Raw genomic sequence first — 14,680 nt, forward strand, 5'->3', positions numbered from 1 at the left:
CGAAAGCTAGTGCTTCCAAATAAACCTTTTGGACTGTAACCTGGTGTTGTGTGATTTTTAACATAAATTCTGTGCCTGTGTGCTTCTTTCTCACTTCACCTGATAAAGGAACTACGTTCTGAAAGCTTGTGAATTCAAATAAACCTGTTGGACTATAACCTGGTGTCATGTAATTGCTGACTTTGCTCCATGCTGTTAGAGATAGTAAAAGCTCAAAGTTGGTATGGAAATATTATGACAGCAATTGAAGGTATTCAGGTGGAGGTCATATACATCCAGAAAAACACTTTCAATTCTTGGAAAAAGAATTATCTGAATTATTAGTGCGGTAGGACTGTAAATGTTTCTGGGAACCTGGGTCATTTCTGCATGTTTTAACAAGTTATAATCAGGCTTGCCTGCCTGACAGATTCTTATTTATCTTTCTCTTTTTAGGTGTAAGAAAAATACCATATTTCTCCTTGCAAAGGCATAAATGGTTATTAAAAATCTTTCTCTCAAGATTGGGAAATGGTTATGCTTCAGTGTGGCTGTATGGCTGCCTACATAATTACCTTTTGTAGTTCAGTATTGACAAGGGCCTGAGCTATTTAACCAATCTGAACTTTAACCAGCTTTCATTGGCAAACAGACAATGCAACCACCCATTAGATGCTTTTGATCATATCTCAATATCCTTGAAATAAATGCCAACAAAAATATGAGTTTATTAATACAACCAATTATTAGACATGTATACACATAATCTCTCAATATACACCATGACATTTGTACATCACTGGTCATTCCCTGTTGTAGTATTTGTAATGAATTAATAAAATTAAATTGTACACATAGTAACTCAGGAGCATTTGGTGGGTAATTTAGCAACTTACAGTACTACTATGCTGATGATATTTAAACATAAAAGTTAGGATCAAGAGTAGGCCTTTTGACCTCTCCAACCCTGCTTTGCCATTCAACAATACCATGGCTGTTCTGATTGTGGCATCAATTCTTCATTCCCAACTGCTCAATTCAATAAAAGGGGCAAGTTGGTCCCATTTTTAAGTTGGTTTATAAGGGCGGAATATTGGCAATGACATTGCATCAATGGCACTTGTTCTTTTTCAAAGGCAGATAATGCCTTTAACCTGAATTTTCTTTAAAATTAATTCATAGTATATGGGGATCGCTGGCTGTTGTCCAGAGGGCAGTTAAGAGTCAACTACATAGCTGTGGTTCTAGAGTCACATGTAGGCCAGATCAGGTAAGGATGACAGATTTCTTTCCTTAAAGGACATTCGTGAACCAGATAGGTGTTTCTTACATATGGCTTCATGGCCATTTTAATTCCAGATTTTTATTGAATTCAAATTTCACCATCTGCTCTGCCAGGATTTGAACCCTTGTCCCTAATAATACCAGGTGATTGCCTCCCCTGGATTTGCAGGAACAGGGTGCTGATTTTCAATTTCAACTAAAATTCAGTTTCCATGGAGAGAGGCTCGAACCTATAATGTTTAAGCATGGACATGCAACCAACTAAGCCAAGCTGGAGACTTTCAAAGCTAGTAATAAAGGCTTCTCTTTATTTCAGCAGAGTTTTCCAAGCTCACAGTGAATTTTTAAAAATCATTTCAACACGTCTAATATTTCATACCATAGAAATTGGGGAAACTATACAAAAATGAATATATATATGTACATATGTTGACAAAATATTGGCACATATAAATGGGCAACAAACATGTCAAATACTTAAACATCAATTACTTTGGTCCCAAACAATATCCTTTAAATGCCACATGGCATAACAGTCACAGAAAAAGGTCCTTGCACATTGATCAGCAGTTAAAGTTAAATACATAAACTACGGAACACATACGACAGTCTGCAGTCTAGCCCAAACTTGCAAAGTGCTGCAGCATTAATAATTAACATGTTACAAACATTTCTAAATGACACAATTATTGTGAAAGTGTAGGTTTGTTGGTGACAAATCTGAAATGAATCACTACTTTTCTACACATATATTTCCTGTGGCCTCAGGTTTAATAGTTCAGAAATGAATTTTACAGACTATGTACAAAAGTTAACAAATATAATCCTTACAAATTTAAGATTACTAAATGTTGTTATATCTATTTGAAACACATAAATCCTTACAGACTATATTCTGCCGCAAAGTTGCTCCATATAAATGTGAGCATGGAGATTATGTGCGTGGCAATAGGCAACATATTTACAATGTTCTGGAGAAGAGTCTTAATTGCCTTCTCGTAGTAAAAGTTTGCAACTTTTATTTCAGGTTTTTAGCATTTTCAGTGATAGCTTTTAAAGAAAACACTTTAATAACTTATGCTATAATACTTGAATGGAATGCTTGATGTTCTCATAGACTAGTGTGACAATGAAAGCAGGATGGCATTTCAACCCCATTATTCCGTATGAGGTTAGCTCAGTTGACCAGACAGCAGGTTTGAGAGTGCATGTGGATTCAGTCCTCACACCAGCTGAGGTTACCATGAAGGGGTCTTCTTCTTAACCTCCCCCCATGCCTGAGGTGTGGTGACCATCAGTTTAAACCAGCACTAACTATCTCTTTAATGAGAGAGTGGTACTGCAGTGACTTTAGCTTTCATATTTAGCCTCAGCTGCAGACATCTCAAAATGCCCAGAATACACAAACTCATTTAGTCATTGTGGCAGTTGGTAGATTGTGAAACTCTATTTAGCTTCACACACCTCATATTCGAGGAATTCTGCATTGGAATGAGGGAATCAGACTGGTGAAAATGTTGACACATAACACTTATGTTAGCTGGAAACCTTATGAATACCCATATCTGTCTTGTTAATCAGAAGTCTATATTCTACAGCTTGTTAGAGCTGAGTGGAGATAAACAACTCTAACTTTTGCTGTCCATGAGTACCCTTGTTTAATACATGCTAAAGTTAGACAACACTGAAGCACTGAAGTTACCTGTGGGGGCCAAAGACTAACATTGTGTTTTGTCCCTTGACAAATATAGCATGCTTTCTGTACGTAATTTTGTCCATTCACCGCTGATGCTATCTAATGTTAGAACATCAAGGTTAAAAATTGGGGTGGCACAGTAGCTCAGTAGTTAGCACTGCTGCCTCACAGTGCCAGGGACTTGGGTTTGATCCCTGCCTTGTGTGACTGTCTGTGTGGAGTGTGCACATTCTCCCTGTGTCTGTGTGGGTTTCCTCCCAGAATCCAAAGATGTACAGGTCGGATGAATTGGCCATGCTAAATTGCCCATGATGATAAATGCATTAGTCAGGGATAAATATAGGGTAAGGGTCTGGTTGGATTACTCTTTGGAGCTTTGGTGTGGACTTGTTGGGCTGAAGGACCTGTTTCTATACTGTAGATAATCTAATATTAATTGACAGCCCAATTTGGACATTTAGATGTAGATCAAGGTCTAAGATTGTTTTGTCAGCACTCAGTGTTCAATGAATAAATTACTGGATAATAAACAAGTGCCCAAAATAGCAGGAGGATGATGCAGGCAAAACTATCATCTTGAATTAACTAAATTGCACTTCCTGCATTGGGAATGATTGCAGATATATTTGCAGTTCCAACAGGCTGCTTTCTTGACAAGACAAATAGAAGAGGGCACCACAAATACTTTCAATTGAATCATAATCTAACATTTTCAATGGAACAGAATTTGTGTTGAACACAAAAATGTCTATAGCCATTGGCCAATTTGACACATTCTTACTATACTCCACCACCTGATGAAGGAGCAGCTCTCCGAAAGCTAGTGCTTCCAAATAAACCTGTCGGACTATAACCTGGTGTTGTGTGATTTTTAGCCTTGCTTCAGATAGAGCATTCCTTTGGGTCATGGATTTACAAGTAATTTACAATCCTGGTTTGAAGGTGTGGGAAACACAATCGATAACATACAGACAATTTAGGAGCAGGAGCAGAGATTTGACCACTGAATTCTGCTCCACATTCAATAGGTTCATGGCTGATCTAATTGTGGCCTCAATTCCACATTCCCATTTACTTCTAATGTTGACTCTGTTATTAGTCAAGAAATTATCCACTTCTCCTTTAAAACATTCAATGAAAGTCCTGAACACTCATAACCTTCTGACTTATCACAGCCTAGGAAAACATCCAGTAACAATGTCAGTTTATTACAAATAGAAAGCTAAAAACTCAGTATATCACGGCTTTAAATGACTTAATGGCCTTGCTCATACTTTATGTTCACTCAATTTTCCCCGACTCAGAATAAGTGACCTAAGACCAGCAAAAGAATAAATGAATTTCACTATTCAGTGAAAAACTTGCTGCTTAATGGACTAATGCTGCAGTATATCATTGTATAACAAAGCTGAAAAACACTCTTTCTCATAAACATTGGCTTGAGTGTATACATCAGGCCCCAAGTGGCACACAAAGAAATCTTAGCCCAACAATATCAGTAGCTCAAAATTTTTATAGTGCATTTAAAAGTGTATAGAACAGCAAAATAACAAAAAAGGTATGAGAGGAACAGAAGACAATGAGGAGTATTTTTGTTCTGTATTCACCCAGAACATAAGGTAAATGTTAACTAGTTGTGCCACCAGACTTTTAAGTCTGTGTTCCAGTGGCTTTACTGGGGAGATGGGCATTAAATATGGAGGCTAGGCAAGAACTGAGCAGATCAACAGTTGTAGAACTGAAGGGCTTTCGTCTAACATCGTATGTGGAACTATTTTCTGGGTTCTTAGGTACCCACTTAAAACTGTCAAATCCAGTGGCTCACTGGGCTGACATCAAACTTTTAGTTTTGAAAATAGGGCAGAATTTTAAAATTACAATTTTTGCAACATTAAGTATCAACTTAAAGGATGGGAAGCTAAGGATCCCAATGAGCCTATGTGGAATAGATAAGTTGCCCACCATTTTGTGAAGCACAGCTCAAGGAGTGGGGGTGAACATGATGGGTTAGCAGCCTGTCAAATATATGAGTCCCCACGTTGCCACCAATATCAAAATCTGGCAGGTGCCATAAATTTCCTCAAGGTCAAGAACTGAGTTGGACCCTTTTGAAGGCACATAGAGAGTTCTCGTAAAGTAGCAACATATTCCAAAACCTCTTACCCCTTGAATGAAAGGTAAGCTACCCAACATCAAACCTGTTTCTATTCTTGCGTAGCTTAAACGTACAATGCCTCAGCTTGTCAAAGCAAAATAATGTATTGAATGTCATGCAGTTGAACCAATTCATTATTTTATACTATACATTTAATATGTTGAGCCCCTAGAAGGGGGAGTAATTGGAGTTCTGAATGTTCTGAAGTTATAGCTTATCAATCCAAGGATAACTCCTGTGGTTATTTTATATCTACATAAAGGCACATGTTTGAAGTTAATAAATTAGAGAATGTTTTACAAAATATATTCAACAATTTCCAGGCAAGTCAGACACATACATCATAAGAGGTGATGCTGTAAGAATGGAAAGGTAGAGCAGACAGGCCTATAAACACTGGAAACCACATTTTTGTTTTTGCAAAAAGAACAAAGATTTTCCATTGTATTTGGTTGAGGGCCAAGGGTTTCTGTTCCATCTTATAAACTAATGCACCAAACATTAAGACTTTGCTTCTCTTTCCTTTGTCTGCCAACACCAGATTGTCTTACAACTAATGGAGCATTACCTAAACAAAGAAAACCAGGCCTTCCATTCTTTTCTGGTAAAGGACACCTTGAGTAAATTTCACCAAACTGTACAAAATGATGTATTATGAACATCAAGGCATAAAATGTAGTACAAAGCAAGTTATAGCAAAATCTTGAGACATGAAAGTCCTCTTTGAGCTGCATGATTGTTGTGTGTTCTGTTCACTGTTCACTGTCTTGTGCAGGGCCATTCATCATCATGCTTGAAACTACCGACTTTCCAGTGGACACCTTGGAGCTCTTCTGTACACTGATTACCTCACCGCTGTTCTGTTCAGGCTCGACTTTGACAAAGATGTTCCTCACGGTGGACTGGAAGTTGTTAGTAACAAAGCAGTAGACAATAGGATCCAAGCAGCTGTTGAGGCTGCTCAAGGTCACTGTGACGTGGTACACTATTAAGCTGATGTGAAGAGGCAGTTTAGGGTTTGCATAGACCACTACTTGGCGGACATGAAAGGGTGTGAAGCAGATCATGAAGATAACCAGTACAGTGACCAGAAGTTGGACAGCTCTCATACGCCTTTCCCTGCTCTGCTGCATCAGGTTTGGTTTGGCCAGGGCACACATGATCCTAATGGTGAACACCGTGATGATCACTAAAGGCAAAAAGTATTCAAACACTGTAAGAGCAAAGAGCTTAGACAGGCAACAAGAGGCGTATTGGATTGCTGTGGTGAGAATTGAGTAAGTGACAATAATGGCAAATAGCCAGATGAAAACGCAAATCCCTTTGGCGTAATGAGGGTTTCTCCATTTGCGTGAAGCTTCCACTTGGACTATGGCCAAGTACCTGTCCACACAGATGCAAGTTAAGAATAGAATGCTGCAGTACATGTTCACAAAATAGCTGAAAACGTGCACAAAAGAGCATGTCAGGCATTCACCACCACTGTAATACATTATTATCCTCGTTGGCAAGGACAAACCCACCATCAAATCTGTGATTACTAGGTTTATGGTATAAATGACAGATGTTGTTTTGGTCTTGGTACGAAAGCAGAACACATACAATGCAACGCTGTTGAGGACAATGCCAACTACAAATATGAAAACATTAATTATCATTAAGGCAAGCCAGAGATTGTAGTAATCATTGTAGAGTGCTTCATCAAGGTGCGCCAGTTTATGTAAGTAGGGCTCCTTGTGGTCGTGAGTCTCATTGGCAAGGCTGATTGTAGACATGTCTGTAAGATTTGGTTCAACTGTTGAATTTGGCATGGCTGATCTTTTTGGTGACCTACAACAGGACAAAAATCAGTGTTAGGAAGAAATATATTTTAATATGAAATATCAGGTTGAGATAAAGAAAGCAGTACCTACTCCCCCCCCACTTCCCCACCCCCCAGCCCAGTAACCAGTACTTAATGGAGTTAATTTTGATCATCAACACTAGATTGATCTTCTACTCATTATTGAACCAGCCCACTTTTCATTCCTTCAAGCAAGCTAGGTGATTTTTTTAAGGAAGGTGATCTGCTTTACCATTCAGGTGATAAAGTTCAAAATTACTCAACGTCTCTTAATGCATAAAATGAAAGTAAAGTATTGCAGATTCTGCCAATCTGAAATAAAAACAGAAAGTGCTGGAGAAACTCAACAAGTCTGACAACATTGTGTAGAGAGAGAAACTGAGTTAATATCTCGAGTCTGGTATGGCTCCCGTTTGGAATGGTTTTCCAGCACTTCCATAAAGCAAGGTTAAATTGGACTCAAACTGTTTCTCTCTCCACATGATGCTGCGAGACCCACTGCACTGCTCCAGTGCTTTCCAGTTTTCACCTTGTTAATGCATTTCCATTCATAGGTATTAACAATCTAAATAATTAACCTGATCACAAATATTATAACCTTTCAATCTAAACATGAAGCAACAAAAAACCTATAGAACTAACAGTCAGGTTCTATTTTTGCACCTCCACTGAGCTCTCATTGACTGAATCAGTTTTGCAGAAGGATAGAATGGTTACAGCACTGAAGAAAGTTACTTGACCCATTGTCCCCACTGGCTTTCTGTAGGAGCAATTTACACAGTGCCAAATCCCTGCCATAGAGTCATAAAGTCATACAGCATGGAATCAGACCCTTTATTTTACCTTGTTCATGCCGACTAGGTTTCCAAAACTACGCTCGTCCCATTTGCCTGCATTTGGCCCATATCCCTCTAAACCTTTCTTATTCATATACCTCTCCAAATATCTTTTAAATGTTGCAACTTTATCTGCATCTACCACTTCTTCTGGCAGTTCATTCCATATACACACCACCCAATGTGAGAAAACGTTGCCCCTCAGATCCCTTTTAAATCTTTCCCCTCTCACCTTAACCCTCTGATTTTGAACTTTCCTACCCTGGGGAAAAGACATTTGCTATTCACTTTATCGATACACCTTATGATTTTGTAAACCTCTTTAATGTCACACCTCAACCTCCTACTCTCCAGGAAAAAAAGTCCCAGCCTATTCAGCCTCTCCTTATAACTCAAATCTCCAGATCCAGTAACATCCTTGTAAATCTTTCTGCACCCTTTCCACCCTTAATAATATCTTTCATCTAGCAGGACAACCAGAACTGTACATAGTACTTCATAAGTTGGCTTACCAACTTCCTGTACAGCCACAACATGAAGTCCCAACTCCTATACTAAATGCTCTGACCAATAAAGGCAAGCGAGCCAAATGCCTTCATCACCAACCTATTTGCCTGTGGATGTCTCTTTTAAGGAACCATGTACCTGTGCTCCAGGTCTCTCCATTTGACAACACTTCTAGCGTGCTGCCATTAACTGCACAAGGAGGTAAAAACAATGACTGCAGATGCTGGAAACCAGATTCTGGATTAGTGGTGCTGGATGAGCACAGCAGTTCAGGCAGCATCCAAGTAGCTTCGAAATCGACGTTTCAGGCAAAAGCCCTTCATCAGGAATCATTTGATCAGGAATTCCTGATGAAGGGCTTTTGCCCGAAACGTTGATTTCGAAGCTACTTGGATGATGCCTGAACTGCTGTGCTCTTCCAGCACCACTAATCCGGAATTAACTGTACAAGTCCTGCCCTGGTTTGTCTTACAAAAATGCATACCTTGCATTTATGCAAATTAAACTGTATCTGCCACTCCTCAGCCCATTGGCCAAGATGATCAAAGTCCCGTTATACTCTTAGATAACCCTCTTCACTGTCCACTATACCACAAATTTTGGTGTCATCTGCAAACTTACTAACCATGCTTCTAATATTCTCATCCAAATCATTTGTATAAATGACAAACAACTGTGAACTCAGTACTGGTCCTTGCAGAACTATCCTCCTGTAACAGATAATAATCAATCTCCTCTTGAATACTCTGGTTGAATACAATCATGCTGTACGTCACACTCTTCGGCAGCAGATTCCAGACCCTGAGCTCCAGCTGAGTGAAATGATTCCCTGATGACATGGATACTTTATCCAATTACCCGAAATCTGTGTTCTCTTGTTCCTGATCATTCCATCAAAGGGAACATTTTCCTTACACATCCCTTTGTAAATAGTGTGTTCTGCTATGACACGACAGTTGCATTCCTTTGCAACCCCTCGCTATAGAAAATCACGCTATGGAAAACCGCTATAGAAAACCATGTTGTAGAAGATTGCTAATGGAAAATCGTTTATACCCCTTCAGTAAAATGTTTGCATTATCCAACAACATTCACAATTTATCAATTGTGTTAAAACCAATTTGTTCTGGTGAAACGTGCGTTATAGCAGAACAACCTGTATCTTTATCAAATCTTCCCTCAACCTTCTCTTCTATGAGGAAAACAGATTCATCTGGTGCCAAAATATATATTTGGTTATGATTCCATTAGGAACTGATTTGAAAGTGACCGACATCATTTTTTATAGTGCAACATAATGAATGGTAGGACCCTAGAAACTGCCGAAGATCAGATGGACCTTAGTGTGCATGTACACCAGTCCCTTAAGGTGTCAGAACAGGCGGATAAAGTGGCTAAGAAGGCAAATGGTATGCTTGCCTTTATTCATTGACACATAGATTTTAAAAGTTGAACTGCATAAAATGTTGGTTAGATCACAGCTAGATTTTTGTGTGCAGTTCTGGAATCCTTGTTGAAGGAGGAAAATGAAAGTGCTAGAGAGGTTGCAGGGGAGATTTACCAACATGTTGCCTGGACTGGAGAATTTCAGACATGAAGAGAGATTGGATAGACTGGGGTCGTTTTCCTTAGATCAGAGGAGTTTGAGAGAGGCATGATTGAGATGTATAAAATTATGAGCAGCATAGATAGGGTAGACAGGAAAAACAATTCCCCTTGATGGAGGGTTCAATGATCAGGGGTATAAATTTAAGGTGAGGTGCAGAAGGTGTAGAGGAGATGTGAGGAAAAGGTTTTCAACTGTAAGATGATGGGAATCTGGAACTCAGTGCTTGTTAGGGTGGTACAGGCAGAAGCCCTCATACCATCTAATAAGTATTTAGATGTATATTGTGATGCCAAGCCAAACAAGGCAATGGGACATTGGAAAATTAGATTAGAATAGTTAACTGGTTTCAGATACAATGGGCCAAAGAGCCTTTTTCTGTGCTATGAATCTCTATGACTCTATGATTCTAACACAAATAGGGAAGATTTAATTGCATGTGCCTTGGATGGATTCAAAACCTAGTCCCAGAGGTGATCAGTATACGTACTTGTTGACCCAAAATAGCATAACAGTGAGAGCAGTTTTCATAAACCTGTGGTCAGCAACTGTCATTGTCTTCATTTTGGATTCCTCTGCATCTCAGAACTCTGCAATCACTCACCATTTCAATAATGTGCTATCAGTTTAATCATCTAACATCATTCATGACTGAATGTAGCAGGACAATAGAGCTTTGGTTTGATCTGTTGGTTATAGGATTGCTTCATGTGTTTATTATGGCTGTGACATGTAGTTTGATAGAATGCAGTGATTATTTGGGCCATTTCTACAGGCAATGCCAGGCATGTTGTGAGCCTTAAGTCACATTCATGCCAGATCAGGATGGCAGATTTCCATCTCTAAAGAACATTATTGAACCTATTGAGTTTATGACCATGCACCATTACCGAAACTGGATTTTTAATTCCATATTTATTTAAATAACTTAATTTAAAACCCTTAGCTGCTGTCCTGGGAGGAACAGGTCTTTAGATCCTTAATCAAGGCTTCCTATTCCTGCATTCCTTTCTCTGATCCATTAATTCTTGTTGTCTTGTGATATTTTTTCCACTTTTAAAAACCTCCATAAAATGCATCTCTGAGTAGGTCTTTGAGCATTTCTCTTAATTGCCGTCCCATTTCTTTCTCTTGCCTGACCCATGACTAAGTACTGTCTTCATACATTGTTTATGACAAAGTTTTACATGAATTACAGGGGTTCCTAATTTATGAACATTCAACATATGAAAGCTCAAACTTACAGATGTGATCCCATGCAGGATTGAATTTACAAACAGCTGCTTTACATTGTCCTACATTGTTCTGACTTGCGTAGAAATTGACTTACAACTGGACTCCAGAATGGAACTGTTGTCTACATAGGAACTGCCTGTGCAAGTTCTTTTTTTTGTGATCGCCCCACTTCCAATTTCCTCAGTCTAGAGTCATGGTTTTTGTACCCTCTGTTGATTGGTGCTTGTGACGATAGAAAAGTTGTCTGTACTCTGTAGCAGTTTGTCCTTGTGACTGCTATAACAGGTCTGGAATTTAGTGTTATGAAAAGAAAGGCAAGGGAGGAAGCTGTAGAAAATAACAACAATAACAAATGATGGTATTTGGGAAGGAAGGAATGAAGAAAAAAGGATTGCTGCTAAATCGGTCCATACCTTCCCAGGAAAGTAAGGACAAGTTTACAATGAACGCTGTTATTAAGACACAAATCAGCTTCGAAGTTCAAGAGAAGAAGAAGAGGTATGCTGTGAGTTGCAAACACCTGGGTGGTCACTTGTAGTAAATAATTAGGATTGCTCAACAGCAACTCACCCTCAATCACCCTGCTACACTCAACATGCATACGTTAATTTAAAGTGCAATTTCTTTCATTGCTTATCCTTTCTGTCTTTTTTTCTAATTAATTCTTTCCTTTCTCTCCCTCTCACTATTTCTCCTTCTGTACTTGGTTTGACCATCTTCCATCACTTTTTGGATTAGTGGTGCTGGAAGAGCACAGCAGTTCAGGCAGCATCCGAGGAGCAGTAAAATCGACGTTTCGGGCAAAAGCCCTTCATCAGGAATCTTCCATCACTGTCATTTCTGCCACTTCCACAATCCCTAAATCTTTCATTGGTTAAGAAGGTAGATCCGTCATTTCACTAGGGTGATGGCTTTTAAACTGAAGTCTGCGGGAACTTTCCAGGAAACCTGTAGAATAATATTAACAGTGCAGTGCGGAACTTTTTGTTGGTTAATGTGCATGACTGACTATGGTATCACGATCAAGGAGGGGGAGTGGAATGCTGTGGTCATGAGCAGTAGCTGGAAATGGATTTGATGCAGATCCAGATACAGGAGCAGAGCAGGACCATGATGTGTAATGTGGAATGGGCTAGCAGCCCCAACTAGCAGGGGAGCACGTGTGGAGGGATATTAAGAGAAATGTAATGACTGTCTTCGGTAAAACCCACAATTCATAAGGTGTTGGTGGAGGGCGCCAAGTGAGTTCAACCATGCTCAAAGACTGGAGCTTTTAAAAATATTTATGTAGTACATATTTAAACTCAAAGGAAGGGTGTCAAATACAGGTTTGCCCATGCATACTATCTTCCCTCAAGCTAGCTTTGTTCCGAATATAACTATAAAAATTAACTCTTGTTTAGAATGCTTGAAATCTCTGTAGATAGAAACTCAGAGCAAACAACATTAAATACAAATATACATTGCATTGTTTTTTTGGAAAATGTTTGGCTTTTTTCTATATTTATGGCAACTATATGCTTATATATAGTATGATACCCTCAAAAAAGTTCAAAAGGAAATGTATTATACAGTAATATAATTTAAATCATGGAGTCCAAGAATACCAAAACCTATGAAAAGTTTGAGAACCACCAAGCAATAATGCAGAATCCTTGTTGACATTACACTCTATGACTCTAGGCTGAGGGGTGACCTTATAGAGATTTATAAAATCATGAAAGGCATAGATAAGGTGAGTAGCCAAAGTCTTTTTCCCAGGGTTAGGTGTGTCCATAACTAGAGAGGAAAGATTTAGAAGTGACCTGAGGGGCAACTGTTTCACACAGAGGATAGTGTATATATAGAATGAGTTACCAGAGGAAGTGGTGGAGGCAGCTACATTTACAACATTTAAAAGACATTTGGCAAGGTACGTGGATCAGAAAATGGATTGATTGTAATCAGGTCAGCCTGCGTGGGTAAGATTTGCTCAAAACGAACAGGGGAAGTAGGTAAAGAAGTTAAAATATTGAGAGATACGGGAGCTAGTCAGTCTCTAATAGAAAGAAATGAAAATACTTGCACTTCTTCTGAAATATTGCCTGACAGAGTGGTAAATTGTGGAATAAATAAATAAATAAAATATGATTTCCCTGCATGGGGCTGTTTAATCTGGTCCAATTAGAGACACCTAGCTCTCATGAAAGAGTGAGTATCAGGGATATTGAGCCCTGACTCAGTCATAAGCAGTGCTATTGTCAAAGGCTATGTATTTATCAATAAAGAGTTATTAGTGATGGGATGCCGACTTCTGAAGAATTATTTCGGAAAGGTTTAGAGAGATATGGACCAAAAACAGGCAAGTGGGAGCAGTTCAGTTTTGGAAACTTGGTTGGCATGGATGAGCTAGACCAAAGAGTCTGTTTCAGTACTGTATACCTCTATGATTCTCTGACTCTATGTTGTCAATCTGCATGCAGTCTCAGCAAGGTACAATACAAATTATATTCAAATTGGAGGATGCAGATAGAAGTCTAACCAATGGTGCTTGTCATGAGATGTGCCAATTTGTCAGATATAACATTTTGCATTCTTCTGCCTGTGTTGTAGGTGTATAACAGATCTGTGGTCAGCTGCTTCCTATTGGAGTGATGCACATGGGCATTGCTTGCTGGGAAATCACAGCTCAGCAGCAGCTGACATTTGCACTTATATTTCAACAAATGACACAATGTGGCACTACGGACAGCCACGATTTACCCACCAGCAGGATCTGCTTGCACCACTCTTAAAAACCAAGGTTATTTGATTGCAGAATTTTAGCTTATCTTTGTGCTATGAGCCACACAGTTCAGTCAACATGCTCCTCAGAATAAGGAGCAGCAGACTACTCATACTTTGCACCATAGTGGGCTTAAGACTGCCCCCAGTTTTCAGTTTTGTTTTGTTACTTCAACAAAGCGTCATGCACAGCTATCCTGGATTACTATATAGTGGATACTTTGGTCCGTTAATCAAGTTTTACTCACCATACACAAAAGTTTCTTTAGTTTTGTTTGGATTGAAGGCTTTTGGATGTTTAAGTGTTCATGTGCAAGTCACGTATCAGACTTACCTAAAAAGGAAATTTGAATTTCTCTGTATAATTTATTGCACTGCAGCAACTTTAACAGCACAGCTTTCTTATTCTGTCAGAATCCATTGCCTCTGTTTATGAAAAGAGACTGTCTGAAATGAGGTTTCCCAGAATAGTTGTATAATGTGACAGGTAAGCATTTCCTGTGTGCCAGAAAATAAAGATCTAAAGTTCTGCAAAATTAGAGTTCTGTTGCCAAGTAGGTAAATGTATCATTCTTTGTGCTGCCGAGTCTAATAGACCAGACTCATAGAACCCAGTCTGTGCTGTTTGTTCATATCTGTCAAGGTAGCACGGGTGGGGTAGAAATTCATTGATGTTTAGTATCAGGTTACAGCATACTAGGGTTATCTATACATGAAATAATTTGGAAAGTCAACGTGCAGGTCTACTATAATTAGATGAATTTCAAGTCTCGCG

General features: G+C 39.0%; 1 protein-coding gene across 2 annotated transcripts in view; it reads right to left on the minus strand.

Moving 5' to 3' along the window:
• Positions 1 to 5,156: 5,156 nt before the first annotated feature.
• gpr20 (G protein-coupled receptor 20) overlaps positions 5,157 to 14,680 on the minus strand; it is a 38,798-nt gene continuing 29,274 nt past the window's right edge. For both annotated transcript variants that reach the window (XM_072569936.1, XM_072569935.1), the window contains exon 2: positions 5,157 to 6,944. In XM_072569936.1, coding sequence (XP_072426037.1) covers positions 5,867 to 6,925 — 1,059 coding nt within the window. In that variant the 5' untranslated portion in view covers positions 6,926 to 6,944 and the 3' untranslated portion in view covers positions 5,157 to 5,866. The remainder of the gene's footprint in view (positions 6,945 to 14,680) is intronic.

The sequence above is a fragment of the Chiloscyllium punctatum genome, chromosome 5, assembly GCF_047496795.1.
Source record: "Chiloscyllium punctatum isolate Juve2018m chromosome 5, sChiPun1.3, whole genome shotgun sequence".
Classification (NCBI taxonomy): Eukaryota; Metazoa; Chordata; class Chondrichthyes; order Orectolobiformes; family Hemiscylliidae; genus Chiloscyllium; species Chiloscyllium punctatum.